The sequence below is a fragment of the Dama dama genome, chromosome 29 (assembly GCF_033118175.1).
Source record: "Dama dama isolate Ldn47 chromosome 29, ASM3311817v1, whole genome shotgun sequence".
NCBI lineage: Eukaryota > Metazoa > Chordata > Mammalia > Artiodactyla > Cervidae > Dama > Dama dama.
In genome coordinates, this window is record NC_083709.1 from 66,739,013 (window position 1) to 66,754,761 (window position 15,749).

Sequence of the window (15,749 nt, forward strand, 5' to 3'; positions counted from 1 at the left end):
GCCTGGGAAATCTCATGGACAAAGAAGCCTGGCAGGCTACAGTCCATGGGGTTGCAAAGAGTCAGACACGACTTAGCAACTAAACAACAATAAGCAGTAAAAAGGTAGAGTTACTGGAACTTCTCTGGCAGTCCAGTGGTTAAGACTCTATGCTTACAATGCAGGAAACAGATATGATCCCAGATCAAGGAACTAAGATCCCACATGCTGTGTGCCCCCTCACCAAAAAAAGTTACCCATCGTTTATACTTTAGGTGTAGTTACATAAGGTTAGGGATCTTACCAAGGAGAAGGATGTGATAAAATCATGATGCATATAAAGTGAGCAACAGAGAATTGATGAATTTATCAAATACCAGTATACTTGAGTGAAGGACCATTCTTTTGTTTTTTAATTTGTTTGAAATTTAATTTTATATTTTTATTGAAGTATAGTTGAATTACAGTTTTGTGTTACCGCTATACAGCAAAAGTGACTCAGTTATACATGTATCTACATTCTTTTTCCCATTATGGTTTATCACTGAATATTGAATATAGTTTCCTGTGCTATACAGTTGGACCTTGTTTATCATTTCTGTATATACCAATTTGCATCTGTCTGCTAATCTCAAACTCCCAATCCAGCCCTCTCCCACACTCTCCCTCTTGGCAGCCACCAGTCTATTCTCTACAAGGACCATTCTTTGAAACCTTAAAATTGATAAAGATAAAGAAAGAGATGTAAACATGTTATTAACACTAGAGGAGCTGCCTTGTAGAAATATGAAAGTTCATATTTCTTTAGTTCAGTAAGTTAGAGTAACTGTATGCATGAAAGGTCTTATCAGTGAACATAATGAGAAATGCTTAGGGAATATCTCTGAGCTCTGGATGTGACATCAAGAGAGACATCTGAGTCCTTCTATGTCAGGGGTTAGCAAACTTTTTGTGAAGAGTCGGCAAATATTTTAGGCTTGTAGACCATTTTAGGCTTACTGTCCATTCAACTGCCATTATTGTGTGAGGTAGCCATATACAATATGTAAATGACGGGTGTGGCTGTGTTCTAATAAAACTATTTACAAAAACAAGCAGTGATCAAGATGTGGCCCAGGTGCCATAGTTTGTGGTGAAAGCTAGGGTTCATAAGTATTTCTCCTTTCTAGACTTCAGTCGTTGGCTTCTGTCAAATAAGGAGTTGGATTAGATGATCTCTGCTGTTTTTCAGATTTTATGTCCTTTAGTACCTCTCGCTGAAGCTAAATGATTCACAAGAGTGACCCAGAGTGGTATTTCTTTTATTTTTAAGATCGAGGTTTTTAAAGATCAAGCTTGAACAAGTTTGTAAGTTTCTCGAGCAGGGTTTCTCAGCCTTGGCACAGTTGACGTCTGGGCTGGACAGTCCTTTGTCCTGGGGGAGCTGCCCTGCATGTTGTTGGATGTTCCGCAGCATCTCCAGACTCCTCTACCTGCTAGATGCCAGTTCAGTAGCACACCCCAACCCCGTGAGTTATGACAACCAAAAATGTCTCTAGACATTGCCAGATGTTCCCTGGGAAACACAGTCACCTCCACTTGAGAACTACAGCTCTAGAGAATTTAAGAATAACTGGAAAAAGAACAGAAATGGAAATCAGGCTGTGCAACCCAGGATGGCCACCAAGATAATAATCATACTTCTTTAGGAACAGGACCAAAAAAGCTAAAACCTAGAGGAACAACCAGCATATTAGAAGGAGAAAGACAATGAGAATTTTATTGACCCAATCAAGAGTGGCTGGAAAGTTGGTAACAGATAACTTTTTAATATTGATTTAGGTCATTTTCTTGAAGGTGTTCCTAAAACCATTGAACCAAAATAGAGGGCTACCTGTAATAGGTGGCTGAAAAGGTAAACTAGAACACAGAAACATGGATGAAGAGAAATATAAAAAAGACCACTACTAAGGAATACCAAGAATACTTACTTTTCACTATTTTATATTGTTTGATGAGGCCTCTCGCAGAAAGAAGTCATACTGAGTGAATTTATTGGCCCTTATCTATGGGTCCTGGTATTTTGTTTTGCTTTGGATAAGTCAAAGTGTGGTTTATTCCTACAGTAGAATATTATTTAGTAGAGAAAATGCATCACAGCTTCACACAACTGCATAGATGGATCCTTGAAGCTAAGTTTTAAATGTCAGTAAAGCTGGTCCTTTAATAAGTCCAGATCACATAGCCAGCTTGGAAGTTAGTTACAATTAAAAGCCAAAATCATCTCTATTCATTAGTAAGGGTGCCCTTGATTTCTGTCTACCTTTTGTTTATACCCATGTGTTTTTGAACTGTGGTGCTGTAGAAGACTCTTAAGAGTCTCTTGGACAGCAAAGAGATCAAACCAGTCAATCCTAAATGAAATCAACCCTGAATATTCATTGGAAGGACTGATGCAGAAGCTCCAATGCTTGGGCCACCTGATGCAAAGAGTCAAATCATTGGAAAAGACCCTGATTCTAGGAAGGATTGAGGGCAGGAAAAGGGGCAACAGAGGATGAGATGGTTGGATGGCATCACCAACTCAATGCACGTTGAGTCTGAGCAAACTTGAGGAGATAGAGAAGGACAGGGAATCCTTGTGTGCTGCAGTCCGTGGGATCACAAAGAGTCAAGACACGACTTAGGGACTGAACAATAACAATATGTTCTTTTAGGAATTCATCCTCTTCCAAGTGTGAGTGATATTAATCGTAGCCAACAAGCCCTGATCATCCAACTCACTTTGTACAAGAAATTTTTTTGTCTTGTTTCTTATATTCCTTACAATGACTTTAAGCCAGGGTGATGTTTTCTAAGCAGTGATCTAAGAGATCTAGAAATGTTAATTCTAGTCTCAGGTTCTAGTTTTGACTTGCTTTGTGACTTGGGGCTGTCTCTTCCTTGCTGAGGAAAAGTAGTAGGGAGATCACCCAACTCTAGTCCTTAGAATGGCTATACAGGAATCATCTCCGAGGGCTTGTTTAAAATTTAGATTTCTGTGCTTCATTCCTGTTACCAGTTCTGTAGTCTAGGGTAAAGCCTAGGAAGCCCAGTGAGTCTAGTGTATGGCCATGTTTGAGTACAATTAGAAGTGACCTCTACGGTCCTTTCAGCTCTTAAAATACTGTGGTTATGTGAAACATTAATATATTTCCTTAAATGCCCTTTATTATATTATTTTCTAAAAGCTTTTTTATATTCTGCAAGAAGTAATTGAGATTACTACATGGTAGCATACCCTTCATATGCTCGTTGGTACAGCTTTACATAAACTCGGTTTGCTATAATGTGGTCAACTTATGGCTTGCGTGATAATCTTGATCCACAAAATGTATTTGAAGATGGTTTCTCTTTTTCACCAGGATGCTATATCGTAGTCTCTTTGTTCTCAATCTTGGATTTTGAGAAAGATTAAGTAGTTTGATATCCTGATTTCTGTGTAACTATAAAGTGGAATAAAATTAGAAATTCTGTGTGGTTGTTAATTTTTTTGTTTTTCTTTAATTTACAGAATGCTCTTTTCAGTTGCATTAGCAGAAATGAAAGTAAGTATATTAAAAGTGGTTATACAAGCAATCCAAAGAGCAAAACACAGCTTACAGAATATGATTTAGCTATTGTAAATACTGCCAACACTTTGCTGCTATAACAGACTGTTGCTAAACCATCTGAAGGAATGTGCACACAGCAGGATTCTGATAGGCTGCTTCCTCTGGAGCATTCGAGCCATTCATGAATTCTAACAATTCCAACATGTCTTAGTTGGAGATTTACAAAGCAGATAATAGTGCTGGGTGTTTTAGAGGAAGATCATGCCCCACTTGGATAACTTTCAGAAGTTGAGCACACATAATATGATGTAAAATAATGCAGCAGTTGCTGAGGGCTACCTCAGTTCCTTCCAGATATTCACTGACTGCTTGCTTTGTGCAAGGAAGATACACATCTTGAGGGCATAATCTGTACACAAAGAACCCTGGGACGTGGTAGGTATGGGCTGGAGTTACTGAGAACGTGCTGTGGGAGTTCAGAGGAAGGAGAGATCACCTCCTGCAGGGTACTTAGAAGTAACTTTGTGGAGTTGGTACCTGAGCTGGGCCTAGAAGGACAGACATGACGTGAACAGTAGAGATTGGAAGAAGGGCATTCTAGGTGAAGGAAATAATGAGAGCAGTGGAGATGGGGAAACACATCTGAGGAGCAAAGAGTTGTTGAGATGGGCTTGGTAGTAGGTATATTAAAATATCAGAAACATTAGCTGTCTGTACTTTATTTGCTACCCTTTCTTATTGGGATTTAGTTCAAGATTTCCCAGATAGTCTTTGACACATAATTTTATGCTCTCCCACACTGCAGGGAAGCCAGCCTCATGGGGCAATCCTTCTCCCATTCTCACTTGTCTCTCTGTCCTCAGCATCCATCACCTCTACCCTCAGTTTTAGCCTCATTGAGGTTGACAGTGATACATGTAGCCGTGAATGGAAACAGGCTTGTCTTGCTGTTAGTTTGGTATTAGTTGAGTTCATTTGTATATAATTTTATCATTATTTCTGGAAGCCGCCTGAATTCTCTGTTCTATAGAAGTCGCAGAAACCTGAGTCTGGTTCCTCCGTGCTGCTGCCATAACCATCCCTAATAATTATCAGAGATTTCCCGCCTGCCTTTTTCTTAACCTTTTATGTCATGCCTCTACCTTTTTGGCTCCCTTCGGCCTCCCACAGACCCCTTAGCCTTTCCTGTGAGAGCCTCTTGCTCCTCTTCATTATAAATCCCACATCTTCACCCTTAGCCATTCATCCTGCTCTTCCCAGATAAATTAAATGGTCTACTTTGACTTTTAAAAATATGTAAATCAAGAATGACTTATTTTAAATGTGGGTTTTACTTTTCAGTACTGAAGCAGGTCATAACAGTTATGAGTTGAGAACTTTCAATTAGTCCCAGTCTTGGAGATTTTTAAATAGCATAAAACTTTTGGGATTTTGTTTCCAGATAGACACATATAATTTGCCAATTTATGAAATGATCCTGATATCTCTTAGTTTTTATTGGTCCTATTTTATAAAGGAGATATTTGGAGTTTTGTTATCTTGGTATGTTCAAATTTTTTTTTTTTCTTTGCTTTGCTTTGTTTTTGAATCTTTACTAATCTGACATGGAAAGAAGCTGTCCGATGGGTCTCACCATGGGTGCTATTAGCTTTTGGGAGACAGTTTGATTGTATGAGACTGTCCTGTATATTTCAGAGCATTTAACAGCCCAGACCCCCTTGTGTTAAATGCCAGCAGATATCCTCAAGTTATTATGAAAACCAGAAATACTTCCACATGCATTCAAGTTTTCCCATGGGCTGATACTGCTGAGGATCACTGCTTTGTAGACTATAAGTTGACAAAATATGACTTTCTCAGACCATTGACCACCTGAATATCCCCATGGCTATGCTTACAGTAGTTCTGACTTTAAGTACATGTCTTCTATGGCATGGTTTTATTTCTCAAATTCAAAAAGACACAAATTGTTTCATCATTATTAATGATGATTGAATGTTGGTGAATGGCTGATTTCATTTCACTGTCATCTTTTTTCCCTCTAGTGGGCTCAGTTTGTTGCAGTTATGCAGGCCATCACACAAACTGCCGAGAATACTGTCAAGCCATTTTTCGAACAGATTCTTCTCCCGGTCCTTCTCAGATCAAAGCAGTGGAAAATTATTGTGCCTCTATTAGTCCACGATTAATACACTGTGTGAACAATTACACCCAGTCTTATCCAATGAGGAACCCAACAGATAGTAAGTAAAAGCCATATGTATTCCTCTCATTTCAATCTTTGGTAAAATAATTTGTAAAAAGGAAATAAATTCTTGAAGATATCTATAGTCTGGGTCATTTGGGAAACACCAGACCTCCTTTGGTCTTTAGATTTGGCAGATTGGTCATGTTTGTCATAGCTAAAAGATGCCAAGAAAGACAGAACTGTTGAGGGTATGAAGAAACAGGCCGTCTCTATCCTGAGGGGGAGAATTCATTGGTGTGGGTATTTTGGGGGGGGGGGCAGAATTTGGGCTATGGCCATGAGCATTTCAAATAACCATACCTTTTAGTCTAGTTATTCCATTTCTCAGAATTTCTCCCTTAAGAAAACTTACAAATTTGTAAAAACACATCAATTCATATAAAGGATATTTGCTACAACATTGCTAGTAATAAAGAAAAACTAGAAATAACCTAACATCCACTGATAGGGTATTGATTAAAATTGATTAAATAAACTACGTATCTCTATAATAACAACATTATACAACCTGCATAAAGGGAGATGTATGTTATGTAGATCCATGAAGTTAGAATACTGCCTCCCACCATACACAAAAATAAACTCAAAATGGCTTAAAGATTTAATTATAAGACATGATGACATAAAACTAAAAGAGAGTATAGGCAAAATATTCTTTGACATAAATCATAGCAATATTTTCTTAGATAAGTTTCCCAAGGCAAAAGAAATAAAAGCAAAATAAACAAATGGGACCTAATGAAACTTATAAGCGTTTGCACAGCAAAGAAAACCATAAGCAAAATAAAAAGACAACTTACAGACTGGAAGAAAAATATTTGCAAAAGAATGTGACCAACGAGGGTTTAATTTCTAAAATATATAGACAGCTCATACAGCTCAATATCAAAAAATATAAACTAATCAAAAAATATACAGAAGGCCTAAATAGAGATATTTTTCTAAAGAAAACATACAGATGGCCAACAGGCACATGAAAAAATGCTCAACATTGCTAATTAGTAGAGAAAAAAAAAATCACAACTACAATGAGAGAAAAAAAACCTAGAGTGAGGTATCACTTCACACCAGTCAGAATAGCCATCATCAAAAAGTTTACAAATAATATAATACATGCTGAAGACGGTGTGAAAAAAGGGAACCCACCTACACTGTTGGTGGGAATTTAAATTGGTACAGCCACTATGCAGAACAGTATGGAGTTTCCTTAAAAAACTAAAAATATGATCAGCAATTCCACTCCTGGATATATATGTGGAAAAGATGAAAGCTCTAATTTGAAAAGAACCATACTAGCACTTGTGTTTGTTTTTGTTTCATTTGTAGACAAAGACTTACGTAGATAGGTACAAAAATAAATCCTCTTTTGCAACCCGGAACTCATTGTTCTGTATGAGATTTGTTACAGATAAGAAGGAACATGTTACACAGAACAGATATTATGGGTGTCTATTGGTGAATGTAAAGATTTTTTCCAGGGCTATAGAGCTGATACTTTTCTCTCATATATTAAGCTTTTAAATTATTAGCTGTATTGATCTAGTTGTTAGTTTTAATATTGACATAAAACAAGAAAAGAAAAGAAACATGCCTGCTAGTGTCCAAAGCAGCATTATTTAGAATAACCAACACATGGAAAAAACCCAGATGTTCACCAACAGATGAATGGATAAAGAAAATGTGATAACATACAATGTAATATTAGCCATAAAAAGAGAATGAAATAATGCCATTTTCAGCAACATGCACGGAGCTAGAGATTTTCATACTAAGTGAAGTAAGTCAAAGAGAAATAGTATATCACTTATATCTGGAATCTAATAAAAAATAATACAGATCAACATTTTACAAAACAGACTCACAGACAGATAACGAAATTGTGGTTATCAAAGGAAAAGTGTGTGTGTGGAAGGATAAATTAGGAGTATGAGATTAACAGATATACACTACCATATGTGAAATAGATAAGCAACAAAGATTTACTATATAGCACAGGGAGCTATATTGAATACCTTGTACTAACATGGAAGAGAATTTAATAATATATGTATAACCAAATCACTCTGCTGTATACCCAGACCTAACACAATTCTATAAATCTACTACAATACCAAAAAAAATGTATATTCATTATAGAAGTCCAAGATGTAATAAGCAAGGAAAGGAAGTTGCAGAACTAAATGTATACAGTAAGATTCATTTTTAGTTGTATACCTGATTGTTCCACCTGGTATGGATGTGTAATATTTGAATTTGTTACTTTTATAATAAAAATGTCAATATAAATGAGATTCTGATACTTTTTAAAAGTCAGGGCCTCCTGATGAACTTGCACTTTATGGGATCTTCAAAATCTCAGCTTTGTAAAGCCTATAAATCATTTTTTTTCATTTAGAGGTGATCAGACTTAAAGTAACTGACTAATTAAGCAAAACTGGCAAAAGGCTTGTAAGCCAGATGCCAGTGTTTTGACTTACCCTGGGATATTCAAAGACTTGTTTTTGTAAACTCAAAAGCAGTGCTCTGCCTCGTTTGGCCAGATTCTAACTAAGGCTTATGACATTCTGTGTTTGTGTGAGGAAAATCAGAGGGCGAAGCACTTGCTGCAAATAACATTCATTTATTTTAAAGAGAGATCTGTCTTCACTGACATTTAGGCTGTGAAGAGGTGCTGCTGAAGCAAAGTTGATAGATCGCAGCCCAAAAAAAAACAAAAAGGGCAGAAAATGTTTTAAGGGTAAAAGAACAACCATCTCAAATGTCTGTGCTAATATATAGGAAAACTGGAAAAGAAAGCTACAAACAGATATGCCTTAATAGGCTTCTTAAGAAGTCAAACTCCTAAGAAAACTACTTCAAAGAAGCCCTTTGAATTCTATAGTCTGGTTGAAAGTGTTCACTTGCTTTCTAGTTTTTTATAGAAAAGTATAACAAACTGAAACCTTGTCAGAGTTTGTTGTTGTATTGTTTAAATTACTACTTAGATTAATTTGTACAGATTTATAAATCTTTTTATCCCAGAATGTGATGAAATACAGTATTTGTGATTATTGCTATTAAAATTAGTCATATTTCTCATTATGTCAAGAACATGATCCTTTCAGGTATTTGTTTTTAACATGAAATAATTCCAATTTGATCTACTGTATCCTTTCCAGGAACATAAAATACCTTGCATGTAAGGACCTCTTCGATGTAAGAGGATCTTTCATTTATCTAGGAATGATGCTGGAGAGCCCATGAATGAGCACAGTGGAAAACCTGGTAATAGATACCTAGTCCACCTTTAGCTTTTCACTTGTTTGCTATACTGCAAAGCAATGGAAAGAGAATTTGGTAGGCTCAACATCCTGGAGATATTGACGTGACTCAGAGTAGTAATGGATTCCATATACCGCTTGATTCTTCTGCCTGAACAATGCAGGCTATATAACCAGCTAATTAATCCACTTCTGTTCTGAAACTGTAGGTTTGTATTGCTGTGACAGAGCAGAAGATCATGCTTGCCAAAGTGCCTGCAAGAGAATTCTGATGTCTAAGAAAACAGAAATGGAGATTGTCGATGGCCTCATCGAGGGTTGTAAGACCCAGCCTTTGCCTCAGGATCCACTTTGGCAGTGTTTTCTTGAAAGCTCACAGTCTGTTCACCCTGGAGTCACTCTGCATCCTCCTCCCTCCACAGGCCTTGATGGTGCTAAATTGCATTGTTGTTCTAAAGCAAACACTTCAACCTGTAGGTCAGTATCTCATTTTCCTTTATTAAAACCAGTAGAAAATAGGATTTTAATGAATGAATTTAAGGACATGTGTGTTATATTCTTGCACTCTGTAGTGTTAAGAGTTCAGAAGATATAAAATCCCTCATTCTTTCATCCAGCAGGTGTTTATTGTGCATCATGTATATGTAGAACATTGTTTTTGTACATTCAGCTAAAAGTACTGTGCTTTGGAGTGAGAGGATTAACATTGGCAGGGCATTAAATATTTAAAGATGATGCAATATGAATTCCACCCTTGAGGTTATCCTCAAGTAAGCCTACAATGTAGATGTTTTGACCTGACATCTAAGAGATATTCTTTTTGTTAAACTATAAAACTTTGAATTTAATCAACTTTTTGTGTATATTGGTGAATAACCTGAGTTGACACTTGTATCTGGAATTAGACAGCAGTGTATTAGCATTTATTTAGGTGGTACACTTAGGGATAAAAAACTAACAATACTATTTGTGTAGGCTCGAGGAAACACAATCTAGAGACAAGAATAAATGGAGATAAAGTAATGGTAGAACATAGATGAAACAGAAGTTTGCTTTATTAGAGATATTTTGGGTGAAAATGTACCACATGTTACTATAATATCCTGAAATAAATACGACATACAAAGAGTGAAGCAGTCTCTTCTTGGGGTGGGGGCGGGGGTGGTGTTTGTTTTGGCCTCACTACACAGCTTGCAAGATCTTAGTTTCCTGACCAGAGATCAAACCCAGGCCCCCTGCAGTGGAAGCGTGGAGTCCTAAACACTGGACCAACAGGAAATTCCTCTGTGTTTCCTAAATTGGATAGACTTTACCAAATAGCTCATTGAACTTTACCAACGATATGAAAAACTTTGAAAACATCCAAAGAAAATTAACAGAAGGACTAAAAGAGAAGTTAAGTTGGTCCTATAATTGGAAATTGGGTTACTGATAGGAATTATAAATGTATACATTTGGGAAGGATCCTGAATAATTCTTTGAGTGTCTGCTAAAGAGTTGTGCCCTGTAGTCAACTGGAGATTGGAATGGCTGTGTCATCCAAGAAGAATTTCAGTAAGAAACACTACATCTCTTATCTTGATGTAAGATTTTATGGTTTACTGAATGCTTTCACTTTCATCTTGTTCATCTTCATGAAATCTGACAAGGCTGGTATCATCTTATGACTGATGTCAATTTGTGCAATTCTTGTTTATATATAGAAAACTAACTTGAGATATTAAACAAGGTCCAAGGTCATACAGAAAGTTAGGACTAGAGAAAGGACTGATTTTCCAGATCAAGGTGCCTGTTGGACCTTGGTACCTCAAGGTACCTCAACTTTCTCATCCCCATGATGTGTAAGCTCCACGGAGAGTAGGGACTTTGTTTCTTTTGTTCACTGCTGCATAGCCAGTGCCTTGAACAGGACCTCACATGAAATAGGCACTCAATAACTGTTGGTAAAGTGAATGAGCAAACTTATAAAAGTAAAGATACCCTCCTCATAGACGTAATTGTGAGAGTCAAAATGTGGCAGAGGTGGAGAATTTTTACTTGTGACTTTGCACATTCTGGTAGTATTAAAATTTTATATTCTGTATTACTTTTTTTATACTTTTATTACATTTATCAATATTAAAAATTAATGAGTATAATATGTGAAATCACTTTGGAAATGATCCTGATTTTATTTCAACTATATATATAATGCACCGAAGTTGCTTTGTAATCATCGAGTACTGAAATAAGAATACATACATACTACAATAATATATGTATAGTATATATTGCTATATATAATAGTTTATAGCAGCTTTGAAATTCTTAAAGTGTTTATATATAGGCTGTCTTGGTATACCTTAAGGACTATAAGTTGCTTGGGATACTTTTTCAGGGAGAAACTAGTGAGCCCTAAGTCTATAACGCTTCTTAAAAGGAGTCTGAGGATCAGGTTACAGTTCTGCCTCATGTGACCGGAACGTGAATAGAGTGACTGTGTCTTGGTAGAAGCAGAACCATGTGCTTTACATCTGCTGCTGCTGCTGCGAAGCAGCTTCAGTCACGTCCAACTTTTTGCAACCCTATGGTCCATAGCCCGCCAGGCTCCTCTGTCCATGGGATTCTCCAGGCAAGAATACTGGAGTGGGTTGCCATGCCTTTCTCCGGGGGATCTTCCTGACCCAGGGATCAAACCTGCATCTCTTATGTCTCCTGCATTTGCAGGCAGGTTCTTTAAAGGTAAAAGAGAGATCAGAAATATAGAGGGGAATACTTGTGCCAAGAATAAGGATGTACAAATACTATGATTAAACATTAAATTGAGCACCAAGCTTTCTAGCAACCATGGCAAAGAAAAGAGATCAATGATAAAAGAAAGCTAACTTTTTCATGTAAAAGATTACTTTTGGGGGCTCTAAATTCTAGAAGATAGGTCTTAGTCTTTTGATCTTGGTATTTTTTTTTTTCATTTATGTTCTGAAGCACAGTTCATGGAGTTTAAGCTTTATGCAAATCAAATATTCATTTGGCTCATCTGTATGTTTCTGTATTGTGCTTTTGTTTCAGAGAACTATGTACTAAACTTTATAGCATGAGCTGGGGCAATACACAGAGTTGGCAAGAGTTTGATCGCTTTTGTGAATATAATCCAGTGGAAGTGTCCATGTTGACCTGTTTAGCTGATGTCCGGGAACCTTGCCAGTTGGGCTGTAGAAACCTTACTTACTGCACTAATTTTAACAACAGGTAAGAGCAAATTACTATACATGGAATGGAAGTATTTTATCATTAATTGTCTTATTTTAAATAAGTGAAAAAATATCATTTTAGCAGGAACTCTGCTAAAGTGTTCCTTAGCAGGAGTTCCTTAAGAACTCTGATTTTGTTCCTGCTAGGTTAAAAGGAAGTAGTATATCTTTATCATTTCATCTTTAAAGGCTATATTCTATCTGGTAAATCACCACTGGGAAAGGAAGCACTATAACAAAGCCACTTCTAATCTAAAGATGCTTCAAACTTCTAGAATGCAGAGTCCCTCTGCCTTCAATCTCCCATTCTTCCCCTCTCCCTTCCTCTGCACCACCAGTGAAAAAACAATTCATTGCAGAATAAAGCAGTGTGAACAATTTGCTCATCCAAATACCCTCTTATGACAACTTGCTGTGAAGGACCTTCAGATTGGTTGGCGTTCACACTGTGAGTCCCCTATGTCATACAAAAGCTTTCTTTACAGAAGCAATTGAATAGGTGTTTTCGTGAGATATCCATTATGGTAAGAAAAATAAGAGCCAAGAACTGAATTAATGGCTGAAGAAGGAATGAAGAAAACCAGGAAAGGGGCATCAGAAGCATAGGGAATGCTGTATCAGAGAAGCCACAGAGGGAGAATTCCTAAAGAAAAGGGGGCTAGTTGATTTGTGAGGCACAGCCCAGAGATCAGAGGGCAAAAAGGAAGAGAATCAGTCAGTTGATCCAGAAGGAAGTTCATAGGATGTTTACCTCAAGCTAACACACCTTTGAGGTCTGTTACCTTAGTCCCTTGAGGTAAACACATAGGATGTTTACCTCAAGCTAACACACCTTGAGGAGTTTACCTCAAGCTAGTACCTCAAGCCTCTTAAAAGTCTTCAGATTATTATTTTAAGAAAGAAAATTGAGATATCTTTACAACTAATATTAGCCAATAAGGACCCGGCTTAGAGGTTGAGCAAATTTGAAATCTATCAAATGTTTAAAGTTAAATTTGGACATATTACTAACTTGTGGTAATGTTGGAGCAGTTTGTATCAGACTAACACTCCTGTCAATACCAATTATGGCTATCATGGCAGGCTTGCTGAAGACCACTGACCTTGTGGGATTAGCTGTATGTAAGACTCCATATGAGAGGCTAAAAATATTGTATACAAGGATTCTTGATGTTCTTGGACAGATCCCTAAAAAATGCAGCATATAGAAAGTATACAGAAAGATTACCAGTGAGAAGCTGAGTATGGTTAAAGCGGAAGTGAAGTGAAGTCGCTCAGTCGTGTCCGACTCCTTGCAACACCATGGACTATAGCCTTCCAGGCTCCTCCATCCATAAGATTTTCCAGGGAAGAGTACTGGAGTGGGTTGCCATTTCCTCCTCCAGGGATCTTCCCGACCCAGGGATCAAACCCAGGTCTCCCGCATTGTAGGCAGAGGCTTTACCATCTGAGCCATCAGGGAAGCCCGGTTAAAGCGGAACCAGATGTTAAAAATCTAGGAGAGCAACTTCAGGGTGGCCAAATAGAAAAGGTGATTCTTCAAGCCGAAAAGGAACTAAGGCTGACAAGAAAACTGGTTCAGTGGAAACCATGGGATCCTTTAGTGAAAGAGCCTCCTGCCAACCAATGGAAATGGCCAGTATAAACAGCCTTCAGTGACCTGTGTGTTGATAGGAAACTGATATAATTAAATATTTTTTATATTAAAAAAATACCAATTATTAGCTCTACAACGTACAAAAACACAATTGTTTTGAAGGCCTTTGAGAGTGACCTAAAGCAGGAAGAACTACATCTCATGAAAGATAGAGACCACACTGAGTGAGGGCCACTTTTATCCAGCTTTTCCTTCATAGGCACTCTTAGTCCCCTGGCATGGCATATAGATTTCAAGCAAAAAGCAGCAGTATTGGACTGAGGAGTTAAGAGGTCAGAGTTTGGGGCTGCCAGAGTAGCTGGATGTGGAGACAGAAAATCCCAGAAAGGAGGGAACTGCAAAAGGAGATGACATAAAATCTGCATACAAACTCTCCTTAAATCCTTGAATTTGACAGAGTCATAGGGTACAAGGTTAACATAAAAAAGCAAATTGTATTTCTGTTTATTAGCAACAAACAATTAGAAAATGAAATTTATAAAAAAAATTATACAACTGCATAAAAAATATGAAATACTTAGAGATAAATTCAACAAAAGATGTACAATAACTCTACACTAGAAACCAGAAAACTTTGCAAAAAGAAATTAAAGACAGAAAATACATGGAGAGAAGTGCTATGTTATAGATTAGAACATCTTAATATTGTTAAGATGTTAATTCTCCTGAAACCAATTTGAACTCTAGTCAGTGCAATTTCAATCAAAATCCCAAATGACTTTTTAAAATAGAAAGTGGCAGTCTAATTCTAAAATTCATATGAAAATACAAAGAACCTAGAATACCTAAAACAGTATTTTTAAAGACTAAATTTGGAGACCTTACAGTACATGATTTCAAGACTTATCATAAAGCAATAGAAATTAAATCAGTATGATATTGGCATAAGTTTAGACAAACAGATCAATGACAAATTAGAGAAGCAAGAGTAGAACCACACAGTGCTGAAACTTGATTTTCAACAAAGCAAAGCAACTCAGTGCAAAAGTAACATCTTTTCCACAAATAATGCAGGAACAATTGAATATCTGTGTGAAAAGAGAAAAGAACCTAAACCTCTATCTCGCACCATAAACATTAATTCAAGATGGGTCATAGAAATAAAAACAAAAGCTAAAAATAAAAGCTTCTAGAAAAAAAAATAGGAGAATCTCTTGACAACCATGATATAGACAAAGATTTTGTAGACAGGACCCGATATATTAATTATAATAGAAAAAAAAATAATGAACTGGAGTTCAACAGCAAACATTTTTGTTATCTAAAAGACACCATTTTAAATTTGAAAAGATAAGCCACAGTCTGAGAAAAAATATTTCCTACATCACACATGCACACACACACACACACACACACACAATCACACAGGTGCATTTGACAAAGGTATTATATCTAGGATGTATAAATAATTCCTATAATGGCATAGTAAAAGTCAAACAGTCAAATTGAAAAATGGGCAAAAAAACTTCCAAGGACACTTCATCAAAAAAGACATCAAAACAAACACTTAGTATAGAAGAAGTTCATTACTATTAGTCATGCAAAAATGCAAATTAAAACCCCAATGAGATGCTTCCTGATACCAAATAGCTAAAATCAGAAGACTGCCAAGCATGTGCATGAAATGGAATTTTCATAATTTGCTACTGGGAGTATAAGATGAGTTTAAGTACTTTGGAAAGTTTTCTTGCAATTTCTTAAAAAGTTAAATCTGTGCCCTAGCAATTTCATTCTGAGGCATTTACCCAAGAGACATGAAAATATATGTTCCCCCAAAAGGCTTACATAGCAGCCTTATTCATA

At 36.8% G+C, this 15,749-nt stretch overlaps 2 protein-coding genes and 1 non-coding gene across 4 annotated transcripts in view; all 3 read left to right on the forward strand.

Moving 5' to 3' along the window:
* The window catches only part of RECK (reversion inducing cysteine rich protein with kazal motifs), a 77,740-nt gene that overhangs the window by 34,112 nt on the left and 27,879 nt on the right, over positions 1–15,749 (forward strand). For both annotated transcript variants that reach the window (XM_061132233.1, XM_061132234.1), the window contains 4 exons: positions 3,512–3,545; positions 5,597–5,794; positions 9,269–9,536; positions 12,108–12,287. In XM_061132233.1, the coding sequence (XP_060988216.1) occupies positions 3,512–3,545; positions 5,597–5,794; positions 9,269–9,536; positions 12,108–12,287 (680 nt within the window). The remainder of the gene's footprint in view (positions 1–3,511; positions 3,546–5,596; positions 5,795–9,268; positions 9,537–12,107; positions 12,288–15,749) is intronic.
* On the forward strand, positions 7,094–7,222 carry LOC133049011 (small nucleolar RNA SNORA40). The gene has a single exon (XR_009691176.1). It is a non-coding gene; the product is annotated as a small nucleolar RNA SNORA40 (small nucleolar RNA).
* LOC133048880 (NADH dehydrogenase [ubiquinone] 1 alpha subcomplex subunit 5-like) lies at positions 13,366–14,158 on the forward strand. The gene is made up of 2 exons (XM_061132756.1): positions 13,366–13,442; positions 13,754–14,158. The coding sequence occupies exons 1-2, from the start codon at positions 13,366–13,368 to the stop codon at positions 13,932–13,934; spliced, it is 258 nt and encodes an 85-aa protein (XP_060988739.1). The 3' UTR covers positions 13,935–14,158.